The sequence below is a fragment of the Equus asinus genome, chromosome 5, assembly GCF_041296235.1.
Source record: "Equus asinus isolate D_3611 breed Donkey chromosome 5, EquAss-T2T_v2, whole genome shotgun sequence".
Classification (NCBI taxonomy): domain Eukaryota; kingdom Metazoa; phylum Chordata; class Mammalia; order Perissodactyla; family Equidae; genus Equus; species Equus asinus.
The window spans coordinates 15,105,895-15,123,385 of record NC_091794.1 but is presented as its reverse complement, the minus strand read 5'-3'; the positions used below and the strand labels follow the sequence as shown (position 1 = coordinate 15,123,385).

General features: G+C 39.2%; 1 protein-coding gene across 9 annotated transcripts in view; it reads left to right on the top strand.

The window, feature by feature from the left end:
- LOC106829511 (cell surface glycoprotein CD200 receptor 1-like) overlaps positions 1-17,491 on the top strand; it is a 38,257-nt gene that overhangs the window by 19,367 nt on the left and 1,399 nt on the right. For 4 of the 9 annotated variants that reach the window (XM_070508835.1, XM_070508833.1, XM_044771594.2 and 1 more), the window contains 3 exons: positions 9,195-9,254; positions 12,330-12,647; positions 12,767-13,015. In XM_070508835.1, coding sequence (XP_070364936.1) covers positions 9,195-9,254; positions 12,330-12,647; positions 12,767-13,015 — 627 coding nt within the window. Of the gene's footprint in view, positions 1-5,639; positions 6,672-9,194; positions 9,255-12,329; positions 12,648-12,766; positions 13,016-14,960; positions 17,485-17,491 lie in introns of those variants that run through there. The other 5 variants (XM_070508829.1, XM_070508830.1, XM_070508831.1 and 2 more) reach the window with 4 other exon arrangements.

The following is a 17,491-nucleotide window of genomic DNA, read 5'->3' as shown; positions in this document are numbered from 1 at the left end:
ATAAAAAAACCCTGTAGGTTTCTTAATAGTACAGAGCAATGTGCTAGGTACAACAGAGGCTACAAGGATGAAGAAAACCCACACCTGTCCTTAAGTGGTCTGCATAGTCTATTCTTTTTTTTTTTTTTTTGAGGAAGATTAGCCCTGAGCTAACTGCTGCCAATCCTCCTCTTTTCGCTGAGGAAGACTGACCCTGTGCTAACATCCGTGCCCATCTTCCTCTACTTTCTATGTGGGATGCCTATCACAGCATGGCGTGCCAAACGGTGCCATGTGCGCACCCAGGATCTCAACCGACGAACCCCCAGGCCTCCAAGAAGTGGAACGTGCTCACTTAACCGCTGCGCCACGGGGCCAGCCCCTGCATAGTCTGTTCTTGGAGGTAGACGGGGATGCCATGAATTATAGGGGAGAATGAAATGAGTGCAGTAATACAAAATGGATGTGTTAGAGAGAGTAGCTTTTGAGTTGGCTCTGGAAGGATTCCAGAAGGCATAAATGATGGGGAAAAAGAGGCTCAGGAATCACTGTGGACTAAGGTAGAAGGTAGATGAAATGTTTGTCCAATGGAAGCAGTCTGTGGTGGCAGGACTTTAATATGCCTGCTGGGAAGTACACTAAGGAATACCTATACTCATGTATCAGAATGCTCGATAATGTTAATGTGTTATTTCTCTCTGATTTAATTTATATATTCAATACAATCACAATAAAACTATCAATGGAATATTTTTGTAAATGTTGACAACATGATTCTAAAATTTGTATGGAAGCAAGTAAAAAAACTACAAAAATATCTAGAAAGTTCTGGGGAATAAAAAAGAATGAAGAACAATGAGAAAGGACTTGTTTTATCAGACATAAATGCAAATACATAAATTACAATAGTGTGATAAATACATATGAATAGAAATTAGATCAATAAAATAAAACAGATTCATATGTGTATTGGACTTTGTTTTAAAGATAAAAGCAAAATCTTGAAAGAAATCAGGAAGCGTGGAAATTGAATGAGTGCTATTGGATAATTGATTATCCACAATAAATAAAGACATACATACAAAGGAAGGAAGGAAGAAAGAGCAAGAAAGATCCTGTCATAGTGTAATCAAAATAGATTTCAGATAAAGTATCAAAATACAAAAATTAAAACTATGGAAATATTAGACAAAATATTGGTAAATGTTTTATAATCTTAGTGTAGAAGGATTTCCTAAGCAAGTTACAACACACAGAAGCATAAAGAAAAAGGTAGAAAGGTTTTACTAGTCAAAAACAAATTGTCGTAGTAAAGGCATAGGAGAAGTATGGTCTTGTGCCATTGGCTATTTGAGGTTTATTACTCTTAGAAGAGTGGAAGTGAGAAAAACAAGATAGGACAATGGAGGAAAGCTAAGCAAGAATCTGGATTCAGCTGGAGACTTTAGGCTGCTCCACTTAGAGCTTTGGGACATGAAATGCATCTCCTAGTTGGTTCCACCTTGAGAAAGACGTTATCTTTTAGCATCTCTGTATCAATCAGGCATTGGCTGTTAGCTGCTGGGGTGGGTGAGGAGAGGCAGTATGTATTTTCTCAGGTGAGGCAACTCCAATTCAGCTGAGGGTCATTCAGCAGAGAAAGGGGGCAGTTGTGAGCTCTTTTTTTTTTTTTTTAAAGGTTGGCACCTGAGCTAACTTCTGTTGCTAATCTTTTTTTTTCCTTCTCCCCAAAGCCCCCCAGTACATAGTTGTATATTCTAGTTGTGAGTGTCTCTGCTTGTAGTTGTGAGCTTTTAACAACCAGTATTCTCAGCAGTTGGGAGATGTGCATCTGCCTGGTAAAGGGGATCTTGGTGGGGTACCTGAAGCATACACTACAGCCCACTCTTTGCACCATTCACATCCACTTGTTTTTTGTTTGTTTGTCTTTACATTAAAGTTAACTCTATCCAGGCATAGCTTTTCCAGGATTATTTTTGGTTACTATTTCTGGGAAAACTTACAAAAGAAAGGTAAAGTGACAGTCTCTTCTGCTGTAATTTGTCCCAAGGCCATAACTGATGCTTTCTGATTCCCTCCCTTGGCTAGCAGTTCTACTTGTCTATGTGGCTTTCCTAGTGGGATGAGCACACGCTCAGCCCTGAGGGGTCTGGGGCTTGGTTATCAGGCCCTGTCACATTTACAGATTTTCAATTAAAACTGGGTATAGGAGTACAAAAAGGCATATTCTTCCCTGTCCCCATTATATAAAAGCAGGTCTATCACCTCAGGATAATCAGGGTCAATCTGCCCTGCAAAAAGGTAATTACTTTCTGCACCTGCTGGTCTAGCAGGGAGCTGCTATATATGAACTCTTACTGTGTTTCCTGGAAGAAGTCTCTCCAGTCTGAGACCCAGTACCGTACCATCACAGGATCTAAAACTACTGGGATTTAGAAGCCAAATTCCCCAAGGAATGATGGTGAGTGGGACCACTCCTACTTCTACTCTTTGTTTTTGGGCCCATGTAGTCTATCTACTGGGAAAACAAAGCCATTCTGAAGGGTGGTGCCTGTATGTTTATAGGGGATAATTTCCAAACTGTGCTTCAAGAGGATGTTTCAGTGCTCCATAGGCTAGCAACTTACGGATGAATCCATATGCCTCTGCTCCAGATCTTCTTGTCCCTCGTCTTCCAGTTTTGAATCCTCTGGGCTTCTGACCAAAAAGCCAAGCCATTTGCCACTGCCAATGAGTTCATCTATTTTCTTACTTGACACTTTTTTTTCCATAAAAAGTGAACTTACCTGATATACCACTGAAAACCTTGCCTAATGGTAGTGTGTTTTCTCACCACTCTCTTTCAGGCCCAGACATGAGTAGGTCTCTAGTGCAGCAACTGTCCTTTTAGGCTTGTACCCACATACTGAGGCAACCCATCTATAAACTAGGCTTGGGTTTTTGATTGCAGGGAACCTCCATTGCAGACTTAGATGTGAACTGAGGGAGAGATGTCAGTGCAAAAATGGTATATGAGGTGGGGGTTTGGACCATTTGTTCATTCAGGTTACTTGTGTCCTCTTGACTGTGAAACATCTGTTTTATGATGGATTGCTGCTGGACCCACTTGACTTTATCATTTGTGGGTATGACAGTGCCCAGTCTATGATAGTTTGCTCTAGTTGCACGATCACTTCATATGACATGATTAGATGGTCAGTCTCTACTAGGGTGCCATAGCATATCATGAGCTGACTTTTAAAAGCAAATACTTCTCTGCTTCTGATGATATGGCATTGCCTCAGAACTGTAAGGGCCTGCACTGTGACTCTCCTACTGGGCATGTCTGAGACTCCACATGGCATCTTTCTCAACCACAGTATCCTCTAGTACCATGATTATCTGCCTGGTTTTATGAACTTGGTGTAAAAGTTGGCATACTGAATTGTGTACCTGCTATAGATACTATTCTTGGTGTGGGGCCCACTCAAAACTAGCAGCCTTCCATGTCAACCTATAAGTGGGTCATAGTAGTGGTCTCAAATGTACAATATGCTGCCTCCAAAATAAAGTGTTGTGCTACTTAGTGGTAGGAAGTAGGGTTAAATAACTTGTCCTCCACTGTGGAGGAGATGTCCTGGTACATACAAAACACCAGGCTGCAAAAACGTTCATCAATGTGTCAGGCCCTGGATCTTTGTAGAATTTATCTTCTATCTCTAAAATGCGTGTGATTTTCCAAGGTATTCACAATACCTGCCATCTCTTGCTCATGAGGTCTGATTAATATGATGTTATCAAAAATAGTAGACCAATGTGATGCTCTGTAGATTGCCCAGATAATCTAGATCTTTTTAGATTATATTGTGCATGAGAGTGGAAATTTTTAAGTAGCCCTAAGACAAGACCATATTTGTATACTGTTTCCTGTCCATGTGAATACAACTGTTTTTGATGTTCCTTCCTGATGAATATTGAAAATAATGCATTCTCCAGATCAATAGCTGCAAACTGCAACTAGAGGCTGGTTAAAGTAAAGATATCTTATTTGGCAGAGCAGCTGCTGTTGGGGCTACTACTTGGATGAGTTTGCCCTAGTCCAGTGTGCTTCACTGTCCAGTATTTTGCTTGGGCCAAGCTGATGATTTAAATGGGGATATGATGGGGACCACTATTTTAGTATCCTTTACGTTTTGAGCTGATACTTATCCTTAGGTCTGTGATATTGATTTTGATTTGCTATCTTGGCCAGAGTGGGCAGTTTTGGAGGGTTTCACTTGGTCTTTCCTACTAAATAGCTCTTAATTTACAGATCAGAGACTCAACAAGAGGGTCTGCCAACTGCTATATATATCTATTCTAATTAAACATTTAGCAATTGGGAAAATCACACCAGCTGGGCTGTAAATTTAGAGAGTCCACTGTGACATGAACCAGACACAAGATTTATTTCATTACTCTATATGCTCCTACTCTAACAGGAGGCCTATGATAGTGCATTGTGTCCTTACATATCGAGATCAATTCAAATCTGTATTCAAACAACCTTCAAATGATCTTGATAATTCCTTTTCCCCAGTGAATGGTTACCCAAGTACATGGTCATAGGTCCTTTAGGAAAGGACTAGGGGAGTGACTATTGCAGTGATTCTCAAAGTGTGGTTCTCAGATGCCTGGAAGTAATCAAGACTCCTTCAGTGAGTTCAAAGGTAAAAAATGATTTTTATAATAATAATATTACAATGCTGTTATTTTCCTTTCTTACTGTGCTTATGTTTCCATTGATTGTATAATAGAAATGTTGGTAAAAATTATGTCCCTTGGATGGCAGAATAGGAGATTCAAGCCCTCAAACCTCCACAGAAACACCAATTATTTTAACAACCACATGTGGATGAAAATACTTTATGGAATCCCAGGAGTCCAGCAGAGAGGTTGTAGCACCACAGTCAAGCAAAAGATCAAGAATAGACATACTGAAGATATTACAAACATTTTCACTGTACCCACATCACTCTTCTCCCTAAAGCAGTACAGCTCAGTGCCAAGAGAAATTCCCTCAGCCTGTGATTTCTCACTTGAGGGTGAGCACCCAGCTTCCCTAGCCTTGCAGGATGCCTCCCAAGAGGCACACTTCTGTCTTGCCCCATGAAGAACACTGAAGGGATCAAGACAGCTGAACTGTCTGGGGGCAGCTAGGAGCAGGCAAAAGAGGTGGGGGGATCATGGCAGCCAGAGCATGGAACTCAACAACTGGCCACAGCTTCTACTGGCTGGCTTGTGGACTCCACCACAAGCCCTACCAAAAAACCCTGTGGGCTTCTTCACTTGTAGACCCAATTGACTAGCTGATGTGCTTCCCCAGCATTCCATGTGTCCCCTCTGTGGCTGGCACCAACTTTCCCACAGACAACATGCAACCCTACAGTGGTGTGCATGGATATCAGCAGCTATTTGACTCTGCTGGACTGGGAGAAGGTGTACAACCTTGAATATTTCAGGGCACTGCCCTGGGGTAAATAAATGAGAGGTTCTCAGTGTTCTGTCTGACTTTGAAGGATTGAGAGAAGACACACAATCCTAAGACTTCCTCCCCAAAAGATAGTAAGAGGAGTGGAGAAGAAAAGTCTGAGAAATCTCCCAGAATATGTAGCTGAACTGACTGGGGCCTTTCTTTCCAGAAGCCGGTCAGTAAAGACTCTTAGAAGTGACTCTTTCTTCAGATGTTAAGACAGCAAGGTAAGGCTTCAAGGAACACAAAAACATCAAGAAAAGGTGACACCACTAAAGAAAAAAACATTAAGCTCTAATGGCTGACCTCAAAAGAAATGGAGTTCTGCATATTGCCTGACAAAGCATTCAAAATAATTATCTTAAATAAGCTCAGTGAACTACAAGAAAACATAGAAGGACAATTAAACAAAATCTGAAAAACACTACATGAACAAAATGAGAGTTCAAAAAAGAGAAACCATAAAAAAGAACCAAAAATATTCTGGCGCTAATACAATGATTGAGCTGAAACATGCAATAGATAATTTCAACAGCATATTCGTCAAGCAGAAGGAAGAATTAGTGAACTCAAAGACATATTTGAAATTATCCAGACAGAGAAACAAAAAGAAAAAGAATGAAAAAGAATGAAGAAAATCTATGGATCTTATGGGACACCAACTAAAAAACCAATGTATGCATTATGGGAGTCCCAGAGGAGCATGGAAGAGAAAGGAGCAGAAAAATTATTTAAAGTAATAATGAGAGACAACTTTCCAAATCTAGGGAGGGAAATGAACATCCAGATCCATGAAGCCCAAAGAACTCCAAATAGGTTGACCATAAAGAAGTCTTCACTGAGACATAATCAAATGACAAAGAGAGAATTTTGAAAGCAGCAAGAGAAAAGTGATTGGTCACATATAAGGGAATCCCATAAGACTAGCATATTTCTCAGCAGAAACCTTGCAGGCCAGGAGAGCAGGATGATAAATTCAAAGTGCTGAAAGAAAAAAATCTATCAACGAAGAATACTTTACCCAGCAAATCTATCCTTAAGAAATGAAGGAGAAAGACTCTCAGAAAAAACAAAAGCCAAAGGAGTTTATCACCACCAGCCCCACCTATAAGAAATTCTAAAGAGAGTTCTTTGAATTGAAATGAAGGGATGCTAGCCAGCAACATGAAGACATACAAAAATATAAAACACACTGGTAAAGGTAAGTATATAATTCAATTCAGAATACTCTAATACTCTAATGGTGGTGCATTACACCATTAACTCTAGTACAAATGTTAAAAGGCAAAAATATTAAAAATAACTATCACTACAATAACCTGTTAATGAATACAGAAATTTAAAATATGTAAATTGTGACATCAATAAAATAAAATGTGTGTTGGGGGAGAAGTAAAAGTGTAGAGTATTTGTTTGCGATTGAAGTTAAGTTGTAATCAGCTTAAAATCAACCATTATAACTATAAGATGTTTTATATAAGCCTCATAGTAACCATAAAGAAAAATCTTCTGGTAGATACACAGAAGATATAAAGAAAAGAGGGACTGTCCTGGTGGCATAGTAGTTAAATTCATGTGCTCTGCTTTGGCAGTCTGGGGTTCGCTGGTTTGGATCCCAGCATGAGCCTACACATCACTCATCAAGCTATGTTGTGGTGGCATCCCACATACAAAATAGAGGAAGATTGGCACAGATGTTAGCTCAGGGCCAATTGTCCTCACCAAAAAAAAAAAAAAAAGATATAGAGAAAAGAATCAAAGCATACCACTACAAAAAAATCATCAAATCATAAAGGAAGGCAGCAAGAGAGTAAGAAAGGAACAGAGGAGCATCAAAATGGTCAGAAAACAAATAACAAAATGACAATAGTGAGTCCTTACCTGATAAATTCACTAAATGGACTAAATTCTCCAATCAAAAGGCATATAATAGCTTAATGGATTTAAAAAAACAAGATTCAACAATATGTTGCCTACAAAAGACTGACTTTAGCTTTAAGGATACACATAGGCTGAAAGTGAAGAGATGAAAAAAGATATTCCATTCAAATGAAAACCAAAAGAAAGCTGGGATGGCTATACTTGTATCAGATAAAGTAGACTTTAAGTCAAAAACTCGAGTGAGAGACAAAGAATGTCATTATATAATGATAAAGGAGTCAATTCATTAAGAGGATATAACACTTGTAAATATTTATGCATCCAAAATTGGAGCACCTAAATACATAAAGCAAATATTAACAGAACTGAAGGGAGAAATAGGTAGCAATATAATTGTAGGAAACTTTAATTCTCCACATTCAAAAGTGGATAGATCCTCCAGATATAAAATCAATAAGGAAACAGTGGACTTGAACAACACTATAGACCAAATGGCCTAACAGACATATACAGCACATTACATCTAACAGCAGCAGAATATACATTCTTCTGAAGGACACACAGAACATTCCACAAGATAAATCATATTTTTTAAAAAATTGTTGTTTGTAAAAAATGATACTACAAAACAGAAGTTTTCAGAAACCAAATTTGAAGTAGATTAGGACTATTTTGATTGTCAGAAATTCTATAGAACCCAAAGGAAGGAGTGAATGTGGGTCTCAGGAACTATGGAATTGGAAACTTGAGCTAGATGAAGACTGTCATCTCTCTCTCTCTGCTTCTGCCTCATTCTTCCCAAGGTAGGTGTATTATTAGTCGGGGTTCCTCAGAGAAAAAGAACAACATCTGTCTATCTGTCTGTCTATCTATCTATCTATCTATCTGTCTGTCTATCTATCTATCTATCTATCTATCTATCTATCTACCAACCTACCTACCAACCTAGCTACCTATCTATAGAAAAAGAGAGAGAGACAGACAGAGAGAAATATTTATTTTGAAGAATGGGCTCACACGACTGTGGAGACTTGACAAGTCCAAAACCTGCAGGGTAGGCCAGCAGGCTGGAGACCCAGGGTAGAGTTGTGTTTGAACCAGAGTCAGTCTACTGGCAGAATTCCCTTTCCCAGGAGGTCAATCTTTTTCTGTTAAGGTTTTCAACTGACTGGATGAGGCCCACTCACATTATGGAGTCAATTTGCTTTATTCAAAGTCTACTGATTTAAATGTTAATGGCATCTAAAAAATACCTTCACAGAAATATCTAGAATAATGTTTCACTATTTATCTAGGCTCTGCAGCATAGCCAAGTTGACATATAAAATTAACCATCACATTAGGAAAATTGGGGAAGTAAGAAGGATGAACTACTCTTCTCAGTTCTGGTTCCAAAACTCTTGAGAAAGTACTGATTTGTCCAGCTGGGTGAGGTGCCTACCACTGGACCAAATAACTTTAATCAGGGGTGGCATCTGGAGAAAGGATTGTAATCAGCCCAGCTCAGGTGAGATGCCCATGATGGACAATCCACTGTGGCTAGGGAAGGGGTGCAGGCAGGGTTACCTGGTACAAAATTGTTGTCAAGTACAAAACCACGTGTCTCATAAATGGGAAATCATTGATTAATAGCTTATAAATGTAATTGTCAAATGTTAACATGTTTTTCCATTTAATATGGAATAACTTCTGATTTCTGTTTTGCGAGGCTTTCTGTTTAATTTAGTTGTGATTAACTGCTTTCTATCATATTGTATATAAGAATTTGTAAAGAAATAGTGACTTCTACTCCATGTAAGTACCTAAAATTGATTTCATTTACTTTTCTTTGAATATTTTCTAGCTTCAGTAAATGGTTCCTCTACGGACAAGAGGCAGAGAAAATTAGAACTTCCTGTAGAGGGTAAGATGCTTTTTCTTCCTAGAGGCCAGTACTGAAGGGATGGAATGTTGAACCTCCTTGGAGACATAGCTGATGGTCTGGTCTGAGGGCCAGCCTTGTGGCCACTTGAAGAATATGGTGATGTGAGTGCAGTGGTGTGAGGGACCCCGAATGACCCCGCTCCTCCTCCCCCAAAACAGTTCAACTATATTTGGAGATTGTAGAGATTTCTCTCTCCGGCTCTGTGCTAGGGTTTATGGAGGATACAAAGATAAGCAAGATGAGCAGGACTGTCAGAGAACCCTCAGGGAGCTTAGTTTTATGGAGGAATCCAGACATGAGCACAGCTGTCATATATGGCAGAGGAGACAAGCATTCACATCAAGTGGACCAGGGAATGTAGAGGAGGGAGCAGTTAAGCACCAAGGCTCAGAGAAGGCTTCACAGAGGATGCAGCATGTAAACCGAGTCTTAAAGGAAGAGGAGTATTTTAACAGAAAAAGAGCCTCATGTAGGGCATCCTAGACCATGGGAAAAAATGTGAAGAAAGACAAAGAAATGCAAATATGCTTGGTTTTTCCTTTCTGGAGTGTAGGGGCAGTGTAAGGGTGATAAGATTTCAAAGCCGAGTCAATTTGAAAAAGAGGACTTACAAAGCCAATATAAAGACACTTAACCATTTTCTTCAGACAGTGAGAGATCTCTGAAGGGATCTCTGAAGAGAATGCTCTTAGTGTTGAGTGAATCACATCTGTGTTACAGAATGATGTACCCGGCAGCAATTTAAGGTAGGACCTGAAGAGAGGAGAGTTAGAGACAGAGAGAAGTTAGGAGGCCTTTGCAGAAATCTAGCTGTGGTGATGGGGAGTGAAACTATGGTATTGTAATGAGAAAAGAAAGGAAATGTCCAACAGCCAACTAGAATTTCTCTGTGTGCATAAGGCTGGGTAAGACTGAAAGATATTTATAGACAAAGCATGCAGAAACGATGGGATATGACTGCTGGTTCTGGAGCAAATATGAGAATCTGCCCTCTGTCTTCTCAGTGAAGTAGGAGGTGAATCATCCTGCGGATCGCGGGAGGGTATGGAGAATCTATTTGTTAGGCGCCAAACACACTGAGTATGGGGGTTGACTGGCTATTGGTAAATTATCACAACAGGTATGAAAAAAGAAAGAAGAGGATGAAGAAAGGGTGAAATCGTAGCACTGACATAAGAACTATCATTGTAGGTGAAGGGGGATTGACTGAAGGTCGTAGAGCAGAGGAAAGTGAAAGAATGTCCATTGTGCTCGGAACCCTAACCACTGGAGTTACTTCTTTGGATACTGTGCCCCTGTTAAAATGCATATGTTCATTTGATTAGCTAGTACTTTCCTTTAAAAAAAATAGAGGCAGATCTTAAGGATAAATAAGGTAAAAACATTAAAGCCTTCCACCGCTTACAAGCTAAAGTTCACAATACCAAAAGTAGAAGAGCCTTAACAACATGTTATGTCACTAGTCTCTTACCTTTCTGGTTTTATCGTCAGCTTCTTTCCCTTGTGCACAAATATGCTTACCCACACCCGCCTCCAGTTGTTCTCCAACAAGCCATGTTCTGGCTTGCCTGTAAGCCTTCGCCAAGTTGGAGGTTCCTTCTGCAAGGGGGTGCCACCTGGAGTGGTGGAAAAAGCATGAGTTGAACTGCCGTCTCAGATCTGCTTTAAGATCCTCCCTCTTCCCTTATCTAGTTATATGATCTTTGTGTGACTGTAAAATGCAAAAGCTTGAGTACATCACAGAAGAGGCAAGTGACACTAAAAGAGGATATGAGAGATATTAACTGCAGAGTTTAGAAAAAATAAGGTTCATCCACATAAAAATTTTGCCCTCCCCAGCTGGTTCTGCTCATTTTAAAGAAATGAAGTCACTGACACTCACCTCTGTTACAGGTGAGTTGTAATAGCTACACCTGGTCACTTCTGAGCAAACCCCAACGGTCATGAACACATGTCAGGTTATGGGAAAGCGTGAGTTTCTATGTTGGAATATGCTTGCAAGTCTTAATTTTTACTTTAAAGTATCGAAAAATAGGTCAATTTTATGTTTAATCCTGATAATTGTATTGAATGCACGGAACCAAAATCTGTGAGCAAAGTTCACAGCTGAACTGTCTGGGATTGTATATGTGATGGAATAGGAAGGAAGGGAAAGTCGTTCAAAGGCCACGTTTGATATTATTACCCATTTGCAATCAGTTCCTTTTTTCAGAAAATGTACAGAGGAAAACAAGTCTTTTCTTTGTATTGTATTTATATACTATACTACATTTTCACTAGAAATAAATACTTTTAAGTATAAATACTTCTAAGATAAATACTTCTAATCTCTTTCCACGAAGCATCATCATTTTTCATTTTTGTGGGAGGGACCAATAGATAAAATTACAGATTATCTAAACATTTGTTGATTTCACTGAGTTTATGATTCTTTGAATAAAAATTAAACAGAAACATCTCCAGCTTGCTCAACCTGATGCCATCTTAGTTACTTTTAGTGAACGTACCATATACTTTCTACATTTATGTTTGTCTGATGTGTCACCGTTCGGGATAGGTATTTAGTTCTGACGTTACTGGGTTTTTTTGCTTTCATCAAAACTTAGGAGGAGAAAATCACATCACTAATTGTTCCATTCTCTTTCATGAGGAGCATGGATTCTATGATAAATCTAATGGTCTCTATGACCAAAAGATTATATTTAGAACATTGTCTTTGTCTTTTAATTTAGATTCTGTTTTCTTCTCTGTTTTATAGGTATCAAATATCCTGAATTAATTTCAAAAAACTTTAAAAAATTTGTCAGACATATAATACATGTGTTTTCTTAATGATACATAATACAGTACAAAATTGGGTAATCTTTGGATGAATTTAATGTTATATATATTTCATGAATGTTAATTTCTTATAAGTTTAACATTTCTGGAATAAGGTCTCCAGCAAAGTAATGTTCTAGTACAACTTTGCACAATATGCTGTGGATAAATTTAACACAGGAAGATCTTTATCAAGCTTTTCTTTTGTTATTCTCCTTGTGTGTGTGTGTCCAGTCAACACTTCTCTGTCCGTACCTGTGGATACAAAGGCTGTGTTCGATTGCCCTCCCATCCCGTTGACTTCTGTGGTGGTAACAACATGGCAAATAATCCTCAGAGACAAGCTGTCCTGCACCAGAGCGTACAGGAGAGATAGAAATGAGACCAAGGAAGGAAACTGTACCGACAAGAGAATAACCTGGGCCTCCAGACCTGATGAGAACCTCGCCCTTCAGATTGATCCTGTGGCCACCACTCATGACGGGTTTTACATGTGTCAAATGGTAACACCTGATGCGAATTTCCATCATGGATATCACCTCCAAGTGTTAGGTAAGGAACATCACACATTGCGGTATTTCAGATAACCAGATTTAGCACTGAAACAAAGGTCCCTCTAAATTCCTTATCCCACATGTTAAGACTGAAGCATTTCTCGCTGGTCTCTGCAGTGCCCCCCGAGGTGACCCTGCTTCAAAGCAAGAATGGAACTGCGGTGTGCAGGGCAGCTGCAGGGAAGCCGGCCGCACAGATCTCCTGGACTCCAGAGGGAGACTGTGTCACCGAGCGAGAACATTGGGCCAATGGCACAGTGACCATCCAGAGTACATGCCGCTGGGAGGACCACCCTTTGTCTAATGTGTCCTGCTCTGTCTCACATGTGACTGGCAACAAGAGCCTGTCTTTAGAGCTGAGTCTCGGTAAGCATCTGCTTATTTTAGAGTAGTGAACTTGGTGCTCAGCCTTTCCCTCCATAGAAGATTATGAATTACCAGGCACCAGGTGAGAAAGCCTGTGCTCCTAACTTGAAGATATTCTCTAAAACTTAACCAGGTAATGCATTAGTGTGCTAGAGAAATTGTTGCTATTCCTTTATCAAGTAGAAGGAATTCATTTAATAACTTCTTACCAGCACATTCTCTAGATATCTTTATTCCAGTAGCCATAAAAAATATTATTTGCTAACTTAGTGATCTATAGGCTTTTACTTTGAGATTAATTGTTAATATAAAATGTCAATACTTTTATATAATGTAACAATACTTACTCAGTAGATAGCCAAAAAACAGTAGTTATTTTCTCCCTGATTTTTCTATCACCACTTTGTTACCCTGAGTAAGAGATGTTTTCTTTCCCCCCTCTCTTGTCATCTGTAACCAATCCATCAATTCATTCACCAGATATTTATTGAATGTTGTTATATGTTTGAGGCTGGGGATACAAAGATGAAAAGACAAGGTCCATGTTTTCATATTGTTGTAGGGAGTATAATCCGGTGATTATGGGAAAAGACTTTGGCATAACGTGTCTTCTCATTTGCCAGCTGTGTGACCTTGAACAGTATTTAATTTCTCTGTCCTGTGGTCTCTTCATCTGTTAGATAAGGATCACAGCAACTGCCTCATAGGATTATTGTGTTAAATAAAGTAATATACATAATTAAAAGAGTGCCTAACACATAGTTGATACTCAATAAATATTAGCCATTGTATTTATTATATTAGCTATCAAATGTTGGCTATTATATTTATTATAATATACATTGGCTATTGTTCTTATTATAATCATTACTAAAAATCATCATATCTTACTAATTATTCCTCTTAATGTCTCTCACATTTATTCTTTTTTTTTGGTAATAGCTTTATTGAGATCTAATTTATATACCATAAATTCACCCATTTAGAGTGTACAATTCAATGCTTTTTGGTCTACAGTCGTGTGCCACTTAACAACAGGGATGTGTTCTGAGAAATGTGTCTTTAGGCGGTTTCATCATTGTGCGAACACCATAGAGTGTACTTACACAAACCTGGGTGGTGTAATCTACTACACACCTGGGCTATACGGTACTAATCTTATGCAACCAATGTCATATATGTGGTCCGATGTTTACTGACACATTATTATGTGGCGCATGACTGTATTCACAGAGTTGCACAAACATCACCACAATCAATTTTAGAATATATTCATCACTCCGAAAAGAAAACCTGTACCCTTTGGCTATCACTCCTTAATCTCACTATTCCTCCAGCTTTAAGTAACCACTAATCTACTTTATGTCTCTATAGATTTTCCTAGTTTGGATATTTCATATAAATGGAACCATATAATATGTGGCCTTTTGTGACTTCTTTCACTTAGCGTAATGTCTTTAAGGATCATCCGTGTGTAGCATGTATCAGTACATTCGCATCTATTCTTTATTTTCCATTGTCAATCTGCTGCTAGCTCTAGGCCCTTATTTTATACTTCTTGTCTCTAGACCTGTGCATTTATCTCCAGTCCTAACTGACTTTCCCTCTGTCGACCAAACGGTCAACCTACACTCTATACATTTTTTCCCTTCCACGTCCTCAGAGGCTTTGTTTCATTAATTATCCTTGCTCTCTTCTGTTCAATCTTTCCTGTTCCACAAATCCTTTCCCTAAAACTGATTATATAAACATGACTTTCTTCTCCCATGTTTACAGCTAGATGCTATGACTTCCTCACACTCTTAGTTCTTGCCTTCTACTCATATCCAAGATTTTTAAAAGAGGAATTTATGCTTATCTTCTGTTACCTCATATCTACTCCTTAGCTTACTTGCATTTATCTGCACAAAAAATTCTCTGACAAAAAGCACTAAATATCTCCCAGATGCCAGGGGCTGGCCCCGTGGCCGAGTGGTTAAGTTCGCGTGCTCCGCTGCAGGCGGCCCAGTGTTTCGTTGGTTCGAATCCTGGGCACGGACATGGCACTGCTCATCAGACCACGCTGAGGCAGCGTCCCACATGCCACAACTAGAAGGACCCACAACGAAGAATATACAACTATGTACTGGGGGGCTTTGGGGAGAAAAAGGAAAAATAAAAAAATCTTTAAAAAAAAAATATCTCCCAGATGCCAAATAATATATGAAGTTTTCATTTCTTGTTATTAATTAGCTTCTTTGTGATATTTGATATGATCTCTCCTCCCTTCTCATCTGTTTTCCTCCCATTTTCACTTGGTTGTCTTCTTAACTTTCAGTCAACGTCTTAGTCTCCTTAAATAGATCCCTTTTCACCTATTCATCCCATGAACGAGGGCATTTTGATGGGTTCCGTTGTTGGTGGTGCTCTATTCGTCTCACCTTTACCCCTGTTCTTTGAGCAATCTCATCCATACCTATGGCTTCAACCACTGTCTAATTCTTGACTTGCAAAAGTGTGTTTTTACCCCAGATTTCTCTCCTTGGCTACACCATGATCAAAACCAACTTCCAATTGCACAGCTTCACTTGGATGCATCAAAGGCACCTCAGCTTGCATATTCCTAAAATAGAATTGCTTTCCTTTATCCCTTCATAAGCTCCACATCTATATTTTATATCTTGATAAATGACTCAAGCAAGAAACCTAAAGATATCCTACACCATCCTTCTTTTTATTCTCCATATTCAAAACCAGTCACTCTGTTTTGTTGATTTTACCTTAATGGTCTTTTAAAAATATGGACCTTTCTCTTATTCCCACTGCCTTCCTTGAGCCCATAATTATCTTTCACCAGGATTATTGCAATGTCCCTGTAACAGCTCTTCTGGCCCCTAACTTACCTCCCTTCAATTTATCCCCCACACTGTTGCCAGAGTGATTTTTCTAAAATGAAAACTATGGCACTCCCCTACTTAAATGCCCCCAGTGGCTCCTTTTCACCTCATGGAAAGCTAAAGCCCTTTGACAACCTCCACCTGCTGCTCTCCTTGGCCTCATGTCTGCTGTTCTCTTGCCTGCACCCCACGCATATGGGCATTTGGGCTCCTCAATTGTGTTATGCTCTTTTATTCCTCTGTTCTCTTCTACTTGCAATTTCTACCTCTCCACAATGCACATCTCTCTCCATACTCTTATTCCAATCCCTTTGCTCAATTCCTAACGACGTTTTAAGACTTAGTTTGATATTGTTCCTCTGGGATAGTTTTCCCTCGCCCTGCAGTTTGATTAGCTGTTCTACTCTGCGCTCACATGATGCCTCATGTGTGCCTCTGTCAGGGTACTTCCATAGCCCTGTAATTGACCACCGCTTCTCAGATTCCCAGTACAGTGTAAGCTCTTGACAGTAGGAACCACACCTTTCATTCCATATCCCCAGGGTCTGGCACAGTGCCTGACATGTACAAATAACTGCAGAATTAGGTTCAGTTCATCATACACTTCATCTCTATATTCCCACTTTATGTTTCAAATACTACTTAACTCATCTTCAAACCTTGGCCTAAGTTGTTTCTTTCCTTGAAAAGTCCTTTCTTCTTCTCTTAACATATTTAATCCTGCTATGGGCAAGGCTCAGTCACATCCCACTTCACCCTGACCTCCCAGTTAGAGTTGATTAAGCTTTCTTACTCCTTAGATGGTTTATCATCTGTAACGCTCCCTTAGCCCTATTTGCTCTCTTGCAAATTACCTTTTCATTTACATGGGTCTGACTTCTCCAGTTGGATTGTGAGCCGTTTGAGGGCTCTGACGGTGTCTTCTTCTTCTTCCCTTACGGTGCCTGGGAGATGGCCTGACATTCTAGTTTAGTATTTGAGCGTGTTATTTAATGGAATGACATGACTTCTTGGAACCGGGAGTCAGGCTTGTACTTACAGTCCACGTGCTCTTTGGTTACCGTTTTCATGGGAGAAAAGACTTCAGAATGATGGTCCTAATTAGTCCCATTTTATCTTTTCAACAATTCTTGGGACCATTTCACAGATGAATATATAAAAGCAGGAAGACATAAAATACCCTTGTAGAGGGTTTACAGCAACTCAGTGACAAAACCACTTCACTGTGTGGAAAGTATTATCAGATAGTGCTCAAAATACTAAGAATAATAATGCTCCCAAAGACTAATATTTACGCAGGAAGTTAGAAAGTACATTTCTTTTTTTCTTATAAAATTGGGAAGTATTAGCATTGCTTACTGCACATTTATTCATTCAGAAAATATTCACTAGAAACCTACCATGTACAAAACACAGACATGGTTCCTAAACTCTGTCATGAAAGAAGGCTACATTAACAACATTAGAATTGTAAACTAGAACGTGTTTTGATTATGATAGAGTATGAAAATTTAGGAATATTTTAAAAGTCTCTTTGAAACTACTGACTCTAATTTGTTAATTAGAAAAATCCTCGGAATGGCTCTTTACCCCTGCCTGT